Here is a 16240-nt window from a genome sequence, read left to right on the forward strand (position 1 = left end):
AAATAAACCTAAGGCCTGCTCGTTATTGCCACAACAAAACTTCCAGTTGAGCACCAGATAATGCAAACCTTATCTGCGATTGAATATCTGCTATTTTTTACAGTTCTCAAACGCCCCCACCTGGTTCTCGACTTGATGTGGCCCATTCCAATACGTGACCAGTTATGGCCACCACTACTTCCGGGTTTGCACAAATTGGTCAAAGCTACCCTCTCTGCGTTATGCGCCCTGCAACAACACACACACACACACACACGCGCGCGCATTTGGAGACCCAAAGCACGGCATTCGCACTGCACATCGGGATTCACCAACACACAGACGGCTCCTTTAAGAAAAACTAAGTCAGAAAATATCACCCCTCCTCCTTCAGATCTCCACTTGGATGGTATTGCATCAAAGAAAACCTTCACTGGAGTTGCAAGTGATCGAGGACACGATGGGGACTGTTTTTGAACATCTTTACAAGAATATCTGAAGCATTCCAAGTGAGGGAAGAGCGCGACGAGTCATCATTAATTAAGCAACTTGACAACCTCGATATTGATTGACAGCTTGCTTGTTGAGCGAGACTAGAGTATCAATGTTTTTTTTCTTCTGTAAGGGGCATTTTACACCAGTCTCAGGCGTCAAGTCGTAGCCTAGTGTCGCTTGTCTATGAACGGTCTCCCGGAGAAAGCGAAGGAGCTCTATACTGGATTGTGGTGTTTTTATCTATTGCTGGACTTACGCTGACAGTCTAGCAACCATCCTCTCTGGAGAGACGAGCACAATATTCTTAATCTTGCATTTGGAGTTAGGTGTTTATTTTCCCTCAGCCCTGGCCTCGTAGAAGACGTTTAGAGTCTGATTGGAATCGGCTAGAGTGACAGGCCGATGGCGCAACGGGTGTGTATTGACAGAACTTTTAGCAGTGGCAATAAAGCTACAACTGAGACGTGGCTGATTACTGTGCGCAATTCTCCATTTGTATGGCACAACAAGCAGGCAGCTATGCAATAAGAGGTTGTGTCAGCCCTTTGGTAGAGCTATAAGTTGTCAAGTATACTTCTGCTACGTGCTAGCCTATACTATTCAGCATTTTAACGTGTGGGAGTAGAATAAACAATTGCATTTTCATATTGTCTAAAGAGCTATAGACTGCAGACTGCAAACTTCATCACATAATTCATTTGTACTATTATGACATGTGTTTTGATATTCTGCATTTCATAAACGCAGCATCCGTCTTTGGGGGACCAGTGTTTAATGTAGGCTATAACCAAGTTGTTACACGTCAACTTAAAAGATGTACAAAAAACATTATGTAGGTTTGGTAACAAGAACATGGACGACAATTCACAAATGTTTTGTGTGTATGCAATTTCAGTCTTTACAGATATGAGAATTGTGAAAAGAATGTTCGCTTTGTGTTTAGTTTGTTGATATCTGTCATTTTCAACATTTCATAATATTTATACATTCTTATCTGATATATGACATACAAATAAATCAATTCAACATTTAGAATACAAAATATGTGATTATTTCAAAACGTTCTCGAAATATACTCGTAATAGTTTAGATAGGCCACGTATAGCCATGCATGAACAATTAGTCTATCTAAAAATGCATCTGTCGTTTTAAAAGTTCCTTTAAGCTATTAGTTTTGTCAAGATAAACAGAACAATATTTGATTTCTTTGAAATATCAGCAAGAATACAGAATGAAAAGTGTAGACATTTGTGAGATTGTTTTGTCTAAACAAGACCCTGTAGTTCTAATCGCCTGAAAGAATTAAGCATACCAAAACCGTTTGAAAGTCTTAGACACATACAAGTGAACTGCTTTTTCACAAGGTTTTAACATATTAATGATTCAACACTAATCCACAAACAATGACCATTTTCCATTGATATTTAATTAGATGAACAACATAGGCTTTTATTGCCTCTAATATTATTCCTACCACTAAACATACGATAGGCTACTATTAGCATCATATACATTAGCACGTATTTTCTATACTAATTTAGTAGGCCTGGACCTATTTGCTATGATTAGTATAGACTGCCAACAACATCAGTTAAGCTATTTTACTATTGTTGTTAATAGATTTTTCTTGTTATTAGTCTTTATAATTCGTTTTTATTGTCAGTATTATTACATTATTACATTTAGTATAGCTATTATCAACACAGGCCTTCATTCAAAATCAGGAGAGGTAGCACAACAGTGACATTGGTTATTCTTTTAGAATATTCTCTTATCTTTCACCTTTGACAGTATGAAGACCTTCCCCACTATGGAATGGACGGAGTAGGGCTGCCCTCGACGATGTATGGGGACCCTCATGCAGCGCGCTCCATGCAGGCGGTTCACCTGAACCACGGGCCCCAGTTCCACTCGCACCAGTACCCGCACTCAACACACGCCAGTGCCATACCGCCCAGTATGGGCTCCTCCGTCAACGACGCTATAAAAAGAGACAAAGATGCCATTTACGGGTACGTTTATTTTACTGCCAACATAAAGTGTATAGCCATTGGGGATATCAAGCACCACAAATGGGAGCGATGGAAGTTTAAGAGAGAGGGAGGCTTTGGGAAATTCTCGCTAATTATAACCTCTTCTGTGTTCGGTCATTACGCATGGTGCTATATAGGCTTGTTTAAACTTTGTATATCTGTTTTGAAATGTTAAATTATGACATTGTCCCCTGCATTTTCGAAAAAGATGCATAGGCTATGTTTGCATTTGGCTTCAAGTCTAAATATAATGTTATTTTGCATTCACAAAATTAATGATTTGGATGTAGCCTATTGTTTAGCACGAGCCAGCGGTCGACTTATATAACCTAACTCCATAAATGTTTGTAAATCCAACTCTCAGAATTAAAAATTGTACATTAAACACATTCTCAAACTACCCTGCCTATACTTCAAAAAATGTATAGGCAGTGTTGTTTATATTTGTGTGCCATAATATAAACCTATTTTCAGGCCAAGTTTAATATTCTTAAACTCTATTGAAAAGTTCATAATGTAATTTTTTTGCCTGAGTTAATCTCACTGAAGAATATGGTGTTATTTCGTTGTCCTAAAATGTTGAATCGTGTTCTAAATAAGGCACTCAAGGGCTGAGGTTGCCATACGACCAGTTATGCCTATATGGCCAACTAATTTCATGCAGTAAGACTAGGACAACTTTTATGTAATTATTGTGCTGTTACATTTCTGAATGTTTTATTAGTGCAATATTTATTCAACTTACAACTGAAAACAGTAGGCAATGTGAGTGAAAGTCGATGTAACCTACTTTCTTAGTTTGGGCCTATACCGACTCGCAAACTTTCCAAGGCGGCATACAGTGTTAATGTCCTCTCTCTTCCTTTTAGGCACCCCCTTTTCCCACTTCTAGCTCTGATTTTTGAAAAATGTGAATTAGCAACTTGCACGCCGAGAGAAACTGGGGTCGCTGGAGGCGACGTGTGTTCCTCCGAGTCTTTTAATGAGGATATAGCAGTATTTTCAAAACAGGTTGGCCATATCTATTTACTTGTTTTGTTGGAAGTTCAAATTCGTTCAAATTCGTATAATTTAGGGTAAATAACAGTTGTGCATATATAGATGTTTTGTAATTCTGCATTGTGGAAACTTTGTAAGCGACAAGCTGTCCCATGCACGTGAACACAATGGTTATGAATGATTTATGACACTCAGTGAACAGTGAACTTTAACTCTTTTGTTTCAGATTCGATCAGAGAAGCCTATATTTTCATCAAATCCAGAAATTGATAATTTGGTAAGAACTCACTTGCTTTAGGCCATTCACAAGAACAGTATCGAACAGCTGGCCTATGAATACATTCATTCATTGTTTACAGTAGCCAACACTTTAGTGTGAACTTAACTTCATCACAGTCCTTGTTATTAATGGTGTCATAACAGATACACGTTTGAGTAATCGTAATCTGGCAAAACGATTTTCTTGTCATAAAGTTTGTTTGCTTTCATGCTAATTATTTTAATCCCAATGATCACACACACAGACGCACGCACGCACACACACACACACACACACACACACACACACACACACACACACACACACACACACACACACGTAATGATAATAATAATGTAATGCTCCAAAATGTGAATACAAATGTTTTAATGCAAACTTTTTCCTTCTAGATGATACAAGCAATTCAAGTATTACGGTTTCATCTGCTCGAGCTGGAGAAGGTATATTTACTCATAACCATCTCATGCACGGTGTGACTGATAGGCCTGGTGCTGTAAAAAAAACGGATATTTTATCACCATCGATTGCGATGATGCGTAGGATTAGGCTATAACTCCGTAGTAGAGGTGTAATAGTGGTTGCCCAAGTAAATGTTGATGTTATGGAGTTGATCATGCTGTCATTGATGGATGCGCTTGCAGAATATTAGGCGAGGGCGTTTATATACTAGTCGCCATATTGCTCATGTTAGGCCTGTATTGCAACTTTCATTAGTGAGGAGAACAAGTTACTAAAGTAGCCTACAGTTCTCGCTCAATTATATATAAAAAAATAAGAAAAATAAAAGAATCAGTCGTTTTTCTACAAGTAATGTAAAATGTATGTAATGTAATGTAGTTCTGCTATTTTTGAAACCAATGTGCTTGAATAGTATCTTAGGCCTGTCACAAGGCCAGGGATAGGCTATTCTTTATAATACCATTTATTGCCACCATCTACGTTTTATTTTTTAGGGCTTTCCCATATGGTATAGTGTTCACTCAGTTTTGATACATGTTTGGTTGTCCTCTGTGTTTACAGGTACACGAGCTATGCGATAATTTCTGTCATCGATACATCAGCTGCTTGAAAGGAAAAATGCCCATTGATTTGGTCATAGACGACAGGGACGGTGGAAATAAATCTGACAGTGAAGATTTTACAAGATCGTCTGGGCCTCTTGATCAGGTAAGCTCTTGCCTATTACGTGCATATTAATACAAGTGTCGTCTATTAAGTGCATTTGAATTGTAGGCCTATACAGAGAACACTTCTCACGCGTTTTATGCTGTCTAGATCAATAGATAGGCCTATGGAAAAAAATATAATTTAGGAAATTGTTGGCCTCCTCTTAGTGATATAGATTAATAAGTGACTTTAAAATAAATCAAATATCAAATGTAGGCCTAACATTTGACAAAATGACCATGAGAACAAAGTTTCTATTCCATTTAACTTCAAAGCATAATAAATGGGTTTCATCTTTTTTCGGGATATGACCATTAATATGTTTTGGGAAAAACTTGTTTGAAGTAAGGATCCCAGTAAACAGTTGCTTGGTTTTTATTATATAACTTCTTGAATAAGTGCTTTGGGGGACTATGGGAAACATTTTAATTGTTATTATGCTATTTTATGGTGTTTTTATGTGTTAATTATGTTCGTTGTGCTGCACGTGCTTGAAAAAGATGCCATGGATCAAAAAAGGGACAAGAGGTGAAGGGTCAAGTCTGCTCCTTTTTTTGTGTGAATGCAACCAAGCCAGTTTTGAAGTCACGTTGCAGCCACTCTTTGAGCAAGGCTTTAAGAATATGGAATCCCTTCCTCCGAGTGCCATGTCAGCCACACAGCAACTTGTTAACCATTTAACCCTTTATTTACCAAAGCAACGAGGATGTTGTTGCGATCTTCTGAGTGTCCCATTCACTGTACTACAGGGTTCCAAGCTCTTGTATTATAAAATAATCCTCTATCCAAGTCTATGCTGTATTCTAGTGTGAATCAAACTACTATATATCCACTAATGAACATGTATCCCCTTCAGTCCTCTCATTTCCCTCCAGTAGTACTTCTATCACATCTGCTGATTTGCACTTTGACGGTCGTCTTTCATTGTGCTGTCACCTGCCAGAGTGTTTTTATTATTATCGATCAAACAACATGATCAATGATGAGCGCAGTTCCCCTGAGTCTTATAAGCACTCTTGATTTATGCTTTTTGATTTAACAAATTGTGTGGCTCAGTTGGTAAGAGTGTGGCGCTAGCAAAGCCTGTCGTAGGCTCGATTCCCGCTGGGGTTACATATACTAACATGTAAGTCGCTTTGGATAAAAGTGTCTGCTGAATGGCATATATTATGAAGCAGCACACTAAAGTGTAGCCCCTGGATGTGGAGGTCAACCCAATAACCAGTCCCACCAGCCTTTACTCTCCCACCCGTAAGTCCATACATGGTAAAGCACCCGCCCGACACCCACCCTACCTTACAGGCACTTTGTCCCCTCACCTCTAGCCCAATAGTGTACCATTTTCACACTTAATCCCACACTTAGTTTCTCTTCTCAAGTGGGGCTGCATAGGGAGTACCTAACACTGGTTATGGGTGAATAGTGGGAGGTGGTGGCGGTGCATGTGTGTGTGTGTCTCGGTACTTGCCACCCTCGGTCTCTCAGGAGCGGTTCCATTCTGATTGAACCAATCTCTTCAGTCCGGTACTCACTCCCCCTCTTCTATCCCCCTTGCTCGTTTTGTTGGGAGCTCCTCTTGTTGGAGTTGGCCATTGCTGCTTTAACCATTTGTGTTCTGAGCATATGTTCTAGATTACCACAGCCTGACGGCATTCTCTTGGTATGCAGTGTAATACATGATATATATTTTTCTTTTTTTTTCCTTCCCAAAGAGGAGTTATTATTATTCATTTGCTGGTCAAAAACAATTATGAATAATAGGGTTTGCATTCTGACCTGGAGTTAGCATTGAGTTAGCCACGATGCGGCGCCAACTGAGGGGAGTAGCTAGCCAGTGTGTACAGGGCCGTTTGGCCGTTGTGTTTGGAATGACTACAGGCTACAGTATTTCTCCTTTCCCCCCCACATGATATGTACTGCATATGATATGGATATATGTAAGGAAATTAAGAATGCGGCTTTCGTGCCAACATACCTTGGGTCTCCATCCACATCTCTTTTAATCAGTCGGATTATTCTTTATGACTAACTCCTCTTAAAGCTCTTGGTTTCTATATGACGCATAGACCATTGACGCGCTCTCTGTGGTAAATCGTATTCATACTGTAGTTTCTTGGCTGATTGTTGGTGTCATGTCATCCAATCAGATCTCGTGGAGCAGAGACCACGATGACACGGCATCAGTTCGCTCGGCGGGGACGCCCGGGCCCTCCAGTGGGGGACACACGTCACACAGTGGGGACAACAACAGTGAAGAAGGTAAGGATTCACTGATAGGTAAGATAACAGGATAGGTGTCCATCATTATTGCTTGTGTCTTTCAAGTATACTTTCATGTCAGTGGGAGGAACGAGGAAGCTATTTTAGAGTTTTGGGACAGATCAGATTCACTTACAGGTAGAAATACTAGAAAGGTGTCCACGATTATCTCATTCGCCTATCAAGTACTTTCAGATTAGTGAGACAGTGTTGGGACTGATCCCATGTCAAGCCAATGCGTGAGTGTCACGTGTTGTCGAGTTTGGATTGGATGTAATGTTGAAAAGAAAGAGAGACAGCACAGAGAAAGAGAGAGTGAATGATGAGGGTTGACAGAAAAATGTGAATGCTGAGCTCAGCCTGGGACTGGATCTGGAAGAAAGGGCGCATTATGTTCTTGTCGACTGAGCGACGATTTATATACCAGCCTCTGCGCCTCTTTTATTTGGACATGGGGAAAGAGTAATAACAGAGAGCAACACACACACACACACACACACACACACATTAAATGCTAGGCTAGCTCCTGATGGTTGAGATAGAGAAGAAGACTAAAAGGGACTCTCTCTCCTCTGCTATTGGCCGTCTTTATGAGCGGGGCTCTGGGTTTGTGGACTCCCACCACACTCTCCAAATAGTTTCAGTCAGATGTGTATCACCTATTACCAGGGCCATTTGCAAAGTGCTGTTTGTGTGCCAAGTGCAACAAGCGTTCAGGGGTTTTGTTATCTCCCGAATACATTTTCAGTTTAGCACCGCCACGGGTGGACTGCTTCGGGGACATCTGTGTGTTTTAACTCCCAAACACAAATACAGTCACACAGCCAGAACACAAGGCCCAGAACACAAGGCCCAGAACACAAGGCCCAGAACCCAAACACCCCTAATGTCCTTTTTATTCCCTATTTGGATGGTTGGGAAATTGTGGCTCCTTCAAGGGAAGTATTTGACAGAAACGTATTGGTTGAGCCTCTGTTGGAAAGTGGATTCTTGGTTGATCCATATTGGGGTATGTAGGCCAGTGGTACCGTAACACTGGTTCCTTGCATCGCGTAGATAGTCCTAGAGGACCAGAGAAACTACCATTGGATAGTCATGGTTGTCTGACTTTTCAGGAAAAACCTGATACATACCTGAGGAGAGATTTGTTATCTCCCACTTTAACTGAAAGAAAAACTATCTTTCACCTGTAGGGAGGGGAGGTGTCATTGCTGGGAAAAAGAGGAGGAAGAAGGAAAACAAAGGGAAAGCTGGTAAATAATGTCCCAAAGAAGGCAAACAGTTTCAACGACTTAGTTCGTCGCTATGGGGATGTCTGCAGTTTGGTCAAACATTTAGCTTCTGTTCATTTGAACTTGCAGTCACAGACCCTTGGATTGGCCGACAATGGTCACGTGGCTACCTTGCTTCTATAGAGAAGTGCGTCTTGCAAGAAATTACCAATGGTGGAAGCCTGGTGCAAAATAAAAGGTCCTCTCTCCTCCCAGGCCCCTTGCACCAGACCATGGCCAATAACATGTTGTGCAAACACTTCTGAAATCTCAGCAATTGAGCAGGCCAGCAGCTGCTGCGAGCGCCGAGCTTTGACAGCTTGACTTATAATGTTTGCGTGAAAAGTGCAAGTGGATTTTTGTGCCTCTTAATCTTGATGCTGGAAGAGAAAGGAGCAAGCAGCGATATTGAACGGTAGAAGAAAAAAAGGTGGGAATGGAATGAGGGCAAAGGGAATAAAAGAAAGAAGAGGGAGAGAGAGGGAAAGAGAGCGAGGGTGAGCAATGAATCCTTTGGTTTGGCGTGGGCATGGTCAAGGCTACATAACCACAGCTGAGCTGACTTCATGTTCAGAGTTTTTTTTCGGGGCAACAAATTCCTTTGTATGGCCTCACTCCTCCACTGGATGCCAGACAGGAAAGCAAAGTGTAGCAGCGACTTCCCTTGCCACTACCACTTTCTCCGGACCTCCCCAAGTCACTGCATCGCTTTGCTCCTTCCTTCGTCTTTTAACACAACCCCCCCTTCACAGTCACACATAGCTGGATGTAGAAGAGGAGGATTTGACATGTGCAGCTCTAGTCACTGTAGAGCATGTGTCCCCCGTCCCCGTCTCCGTCTCTACCCGGTACACAAGTTGTCGCTGTGAAGCTCGGAGCTGTCACAAACCATTAGCAGGTTGGGCCCAAAGTCACCCCAGCGGCGGCATATCTCTCCTCGTGGCGTTGGGCTAGAGAACGCTGCCGCAACACGGCGCAGTGCGGAGTGTAAATCAGCCTGAGGGAGCCCGCCGTCGTCCCCCTAATGAGGCCGAGAGCTTGTTTATGGACTTCAGCATAATTTTTATGATTATTTCCACCTTCTCAGACTCTTGTCGGTCCCAGTAGAATCTCACCTCTGTTTTGGCGGCGGAGGTAATGGCAGGAGAAGCCTAAGCGAAGTCAACCTACAAGCTAGTGAAGTCACCACTGATATTATACTAATGTGGTCGGTAGTTGCTGCCACATGCCTGCTCTGCTCGGCTTTAACTGACTGTCTCTAACCTTGCCTGTTGCTGTTAAAATGGGGGGGAAATTAAATAAAATTAACCTCATTACATGGCACTTGACAAAAATACTGCATGATTTGTAATTGCATTTGGTGGAGAGGTTAGCAGTTAGTGGGGGCTTTGCTAAAGATGAAATGGACTTAATGTTGGATCGAAGGAAGCCTGGTCCCAGATATGTTGTGCTGTCTTGCCAACTCTATCATAGGAGTTGGCAAGACAGTACAGAGAGATCCAGGGCCAGGCTACCTTCAGTCCAGCATTTCATCCAGTTCATCTTTAGCAAAGTCCTCGGTGTGCCCCAAACAATGACCATAGGAGTTGGCAAGGCAGCACAAACCGATCTGCGAGCAGGCTAGATCGAAGGAGTATTCACTTCCAATGAGACATCTTGGATTATAAACCCAGGGCCAGCAGTGTAGCTCCCTCGGCCAGATGGGAGCTAAGTAAACATAAGAGGCGAACTTTAGCAGAAAAAACAGCGAGAGGAACAAACTGGGTATTAAATCATTGGCTGGTTTTGGACTGTGTTTGTGTCCCAAATGGCATCCTATTCCTTACATAGTGCAGCACTATGGACCCTGGTCAAAAAGTAGTGCACTATGTAGGGAATAGGGTGCCATTTGGGACGCACCCTGGGTCTGTGATATCTCGGAGAAGTACTGTATGGATTTTGGGGGTGGATAGATGGTGCTCTGGGTGGGTCATATCAACCCCACAGTACAGTGAGTCAGAGAGTTCAACCCCACAGTACAGTGAGTCAGAGAGTTCAACTCCTGGCTTAAAAGCTTTCTGAGATGTATATTCATAAATCTTTACAATATATATATATATATATATATATATATATATATATATATGTTCTGGGGAGGTTTGGTGCATCACGTGTACAGTACATGAGAGTGTTTTGTATGGAACATCGAAGACTCAACCTATTCGTTCAGACGCTCTCTTCTGATAAATATGTGAAGGTTTCCTGGATGAAGATGTTGATGAGTCAATCGTTTGAAATGTAGAGAGAAATAGATTTTTCACCAGATCCATCCATATTTCAACTTTAGAGCTTTGTCCTCGCATTCTGAAAGACTGTGTAGCAGTAACTCTATTACGGCATCCTGCAGTTTGATCAATATATTCAGAGCAGTGATAAAACTGTGTAAAAAGGGTAGAATTTCTGAAGAAAACATGATCAGTTGCTGTCTTTTGCCCAAGATGCTGTAGCAGAATTCTCTCCTTTTGGTTGAAAACATTTATCTTTTAATGCACTAACTAAACACATTCAGCTAAACAAGGCCAGGAAAGCACGATCGCTGGCTAATCATGCAAAATATAAAATGAGTCCTTCCACAACCCAGAGAAGCTATGTTGAAAGGTTAGAATTCCTGAAGTAAAATGAGCAGTTGTTGACTGTTGTCCAAGAGAAGATAGTCGGTTGCCAGGTTGTAGCAGAATGGTCCGTCTTTATTCCCTACACAACCTGGGGAAACTTGTTAAAAAACATACAATTTCTGAAGTTAAACTAGCAGTTGTTTTCTGTTTGCCCAAGAGGAGATAGTCGTTTGCCAGGTTGGCGCCGAAATGTCCCAAACCTCCCTCCTTAGCTCCCTAATGGAACCACTCACCCACACTAACTGTTGCCTTTGTTTGTACAGGTGACTGCATGGACAACGGGGTGGCCTCTCCCAGCACTGGGGACGACGACGACACTGACAAAGAAAAGAGGGATCGTCACAACAAGAAGCGAGGCATCTTCCCTAAGGTGGCCACCAACATCATGAGGGCGTGGCTCTTCCAGCACTTGACGGTGAGTAGAGTGGTGGATCACCATTACACTTCTTAGAAGCCAAGCAGTGGGACCTCGATACCGGTGGCCATTTTGAGCTCCATGTCATGCCCTTTAGCCTCAGTTATACTTCATGGGTGTTTAGGGTTGTTGTGACAAGTCTGAAATTTAGCAATGAGGGAGGGGACTTTTCCACTGCTGCACTAGCATGTTTAGGAGGATTTGGCTGTTGAAATGACTTTTGAATTGACTCCACCGAAGTTGTCAAACTGAACCATGCATGCGGGTGTGTACGCGTGTGTTTGTTTGACAAGGCATATCAAAGCTATAGTGAAAATGATTTTGTAGATAACTTCTCCCTAACTCTCCTGTCAGTCGCTACGAGTGAAGTGAGTTGTGATAAAAGACTTTGGTGAACATTCAAATCAAATCAAACTTTATTTGTCACATGCGCCAAATACAACAAGTGTAGACCTTACCGTGAAAGGCTTACTTACAAGCGCTTAACCAACAGTGCCGTTCAAGAAGAGTCAAGAAAATATTAATCAAATAAACTAAAGTAAAACATTTAATACAAAAATTATAAAAAGTAACAATAACATAACAATAACGAGGCTATATACAGGGGGTACCTGTAAGAGGTGCGTAACCTGTGGCAGGGAAGTCAGACGCAGGAGAGCAGAACTTGGTAATAGCCGGAGCAGTTTAATCCATGGCATAAAAAATAACAAGATATGGGTACAAAAACCCGTCACGCACCAATCAACACATGCACAAGCACTTACAATAAACAATCCCACACAAAGACATGGGGGGAACAGAGGGTTAAATACACAACAGGTGATTGAGGGAATTGAATCCAGTTGTGAGGAATGACAAGACAAAACACATGGAAAATGAAAAATGGATCGATGATGGCTAGAAGACTGGTGACGCCGACCGCCGAGCGCCACCCGAACAAGAGGAGAGGACCCGACTTCGGCAGAAGTCGTGACAGTATCCCCCCGACGCCGGCCTTGGGGACGACCAGGAATGCGAGACGGTGGAACTCCCGGAGATGGTGGAACTCCCGCAGCATTGAAGGGTCCAACACGTCCTCCACCGGAACCCAGCACCTCTCCTCCGGACCGTACCCCTCCCACTCCACGAGGTACTGAAGGCCCTCGCCCGACGCCTCGGAGGAACCTCCCGCACCTCAGACTCCTGGAGCGGGCCAGCCACCACCGTCCTGAGGAGAGACACATAGAACGAGGGGTTAATACGGTAATCAGGGGGAAGCTGTAACCTATAACAAACCTCGTTCACTCTCTTCAGGACTGTAAATGGCCCCACATACCGCGGACCCAGCTTCCGGCAGGGCAGGCAGAGGGGCAGGTTCCGGGTCGAGAGCCAGACCCGGTCCGGGGCCTCACTGCGGTGACGGTCTGCGCTGGCTTTCTGGCACAGCACAGCCTGCTGGAGGTGAACATGGGCGGCGTCCCATGTCTCCTCCACGCGCCTGAACGAGTCGTCCACCGCAGGAGCCTCGGTCTGACTCTGATGCCAAGGCGCCAGAACCGGCTGGTACCCCAGTACGCACTGGAATGGGGAGAAGTTAGTGGACGAGTGGCGGAGCGAGTTCTGAGTTCTGAGCCAGGGCACGAACGCTGCCCACTCCCCCGGCCGATCCTGGCAATACGACCGCAGAAACCTGCCCACATCCTGGTTCACTCTCTCCACCTGCCCATTACTCTCGGGATGAAACCCTGAGGTAAGGCTGATCGAGACCCCCAGACGTTCCATGAACGCCTTCCAGACCCTCGAAGTGAACTGGGGACCTCGATCAGACACTATATCCTCAGGCACCCCGTAGCGCCGGAAGACGTGCGTAAACAAGGTCTTCACAGTCTGTAGGGCTGTAGGGAGACCGGGCAGAGGGAGGAGATGGCAGGACTTAGAGAACCAATCCAGAAAGACCAGGATTGTGGTGTTTCCCTGTGAGGGGGGGAGGTCGGTAAGAAAATCCACCGACAGGTGCGACCAAGGCCGCTGTGGAACGGGTAAGGTGTGTAGCTTCCCTCTGGGCAGGTGCCTAGGAGCCTTACACTGGGCGCACACAGAGCAGGAGGAAACATAAACCCTCACGTCCTTGGCCAAGGTAGGCCACCAGTACTTCCCAGCCAAACAGCGCACCGTCCGACCGATCCCAGGATGACCAGAGGAGGGTGACGTGTGGGCCCAATAGATCAACCGGTCACGGACAGCAGAAAGAACGTACAGACGCCCAGCGGGACACTGGAGGGGAGCGGGCTCTGCACGTAGCGCCCGCTCAATGTCCGCGTCCAGCTCCCACACTACCGGCGCCACCAGGCAGGATGCCGGGAGTATGGGAGTGGGATCCATGGGCCGCTCCTCTGTGTCATACAGTCGGTACAGTGTGTCTGCTTTCACGTTTTGGGAACATGGTCTGTAGGAAAGGGAAAAAACAAAACGGGTGAAAAACATGACCCACCTTACCTGGCGAGGGTTCAGTCTCCTCGCTGCCTGGATGTACTCCAGATTGCAGTGGTCAGTCCAGATGAGAAAAGGGTGTTTAGCCCCCTCAAGCCAATGTCTCCACGCCTTCAGAGTCTTGATGACAGCCAACAGCTCCCGGTCCCCCACGTCATAGTTTCGCTCCGCCGGCTGAGCTTCTTCGAGAAGAAGGCACAGGGGCGGAGCTTCGGTGGTGTACACGAGCGCCGAGAGAGCATGGCTCCTATCCCAGCCGCGGACGCGTCCACCTCCACTATGAACGCCAAAGAGGGATCCGGATGGGCCAGCACGGGAGCCGAGGTAAACAGAGCCTTCAGTTGCCTAAAAGCCCTGTCTGCCCCAGCCGACCACTGCAAGCGCACCGGACCCCCCTTCAGCAGTGAGGTAATGGGAGCCGCTACCTGACCAAAACCCCGGATAAACCTCCGGTAGTAATTGGCAAACCCTAGGAACCGCTGCACTTCCTTTACCGTGGTGGGAGTCGGCCAATTACGCACGGCTGAAATGCGGCCACTCTCCATCTCCACCCCCGAGGTGGAAATGTGGTACCCTAGGAAGGAGACGGACTGCTGGAAGAACAGGCATTTCTCAGCCTTGATGTACAGGTCATGCTCCAACAGTCGACCAAGCACCCTGCGCACCAGGGACACATGCTCGGCTCGTGTAGCGGAGTATATCAGAATGTCATCAATATACACCACTACACCCTGCCCGTGCAGGTCCCTGAAAATCTCGTCTACAAAGGCTTGGAAGACTGATGGAGCATTCATCAAGCCGTACGACATGACGAGGTACTCATAATGCCCTGAGGTCATACTGAACGCCGTCTTCCACTCGTCTCCCTCCCGGATACGCACCAGGTTGTAAGCACTCCTGAGATCTAGTTTGGTGAAGAAGCGCGCCCCGTGCATTGACTCAATCGCAGTGGCGATAAGAGGCAGCGGGTAACTGTACCTCACCGTGATCTGATTTAGGCCTCGGTAGTCAATACACGGGCACAGACCTCCCTCCTTCTTCTTCACAAAAAAGAAACTCGAGGAGGCGGGTGAAGTGGAGGACCAAATGTACCCCTGACGCAGGGATTCGGAGACATATGTTTCCATAGCTGCCGTCTCTGCCTGTGAGAGGGGATACATGTGACTCCTGGGAAGTGCGGCGTCTACCAGGAGATTTATCGCACAATCGCCCCGTCGATAGGGTGGTAATTGAGTCGCCTTCTTTTTGGAGAAGGCGAGAGCCATATCGGCATATTCAGGGGGAATGCGCACAGTGGAGACCTGGTCTGGACTTTCCACCGTAGTAGCACCAACGGAAACCCCTAAAAGCCTCCCCGAGCACTCTCGCAACCACCCCGTGAGAGCCCTCCGTTGCCAAGAAACAGTGGGGTCATGACAAGCTAACCAGGGTAGGCCTAGCACCACGGGAAACGCAGGAGAGTCAATGAGGAAGAGACTAATTCTCTCCTTGTGATGCCCCTGCATCACCATACCCAGAGGAGTGGTGGCCTCCCTAATCAACCCTGACCCTAATGGTCGACTGTCTAAGGCATGAACGGGGAAGGGCACAGCCACGGGAACAATGGGGATCCCTACACTAAGGGCGAACGATCTGTCTATAAATTCCCAGCCGCGCCTGAATCGACGTGTGCCTTATGTTGGGAATGCGGAGAAAACTCAGGGAAAGAAACATACAAAAACATGTGTGCAACAGAGGGCTCTGGGTGAGAAGGGTGCCGGCTCACCTGGGATGACGCCAGAGTGCCCTGCCTGCTGCCTCGATCCCTAGAGGAACCAACCCGGCACCACCCGGCAGTGTGACCTCTGCGGCTACAGATGGTGCACAATCCGGAACCTCCTCCAGTCTCCCTATGCATAGCACCTCCCAGCTCCATGGGTACCGGAGCGGCGGTGCTGGGGATGGAATTGATAGAACCCGATCTGGACGTCCGCGGGTGGCCAGCAGGTTATCCAGCCGAATGTACAGGTCCACCAGCTGGTCGAAAGTAAAGGGTGGTGTCACTGCAGGCCAACTCCCGAAGGAGGTCCTCGCGCAAACTGCCGCGATAGTGGTCGATCAGGGCCCTATCGTTCCATCCCGCGCCGGCGGCCAGGGTCCGAAAATCCAAGGTAATCTACTGGGCGCTCCTCATCCCCTGCCTCAGATGGAAAAGACGTTCATCCGCCGCTCTACCCTCG

General features: G+C 45.7%; 1 protein-coding gene across 2 annotated transcripts in view; it reads left to right on the forward strand.

Annotated features, from left to right (window-relative positions):
- Nucleotides 1-379: 379 nt before the first annotated feature.
- Nucleotides 380-16240, forward strand: part of LOC115177599 (homeobox protein Meis1) — a 45412-nt gene continuing 29551 nt past the window's right edge. For both annotated transcript variants that reach the window (XM_029738483.1, XM_029738482.1), the window contains exons 1-8: nucleotides 380-888; nucleotides 2266-2486; nucleotides 3377-3518; nucleotides 3733-3783; nucleotides 4176-4226; nucleotides 4807-4953; nucleotides 7101-7212; nucleotides 11401-11552. In XM_029738483.1, coding sequence (XP_029594343.1) covers nucleotides 877-888; nucleotides 2266-2486; nucleotides 3377-3518; nucleotides 3733-3783; nucleotides 4176-4226; nucleotides 4807-4953; nucleotides 7101-7212; nucleotides 11401-11552 — 888 coding nt within the window. In that variant the 5' untranslated portion in view covers nucleotides 380-876. The remainder of the gene's footprint in view (nucleotides 889-2265; nucleotides 2487-3376; nucleotides 3519-3732; nucleotides 3784-4175; nucleotides 4227-4806; nucleotides 4954-7100; nucleotides 7213-11400; nucleotides 11553-16240) is intronic.

This window comes from Salmo trutta, chromosome 38 (assembly GCF_901001165.1).
Source record: "Salmo trutta chromosome 38, fSalTru1.1, whole genome shotgun sequence".
Taxonomy (NCBI): Eukaryota; Metazoa; Chordata; class Actinopteri; order Salmoniformes; family Salmonidae; genus Salmo; species Salmo trutta.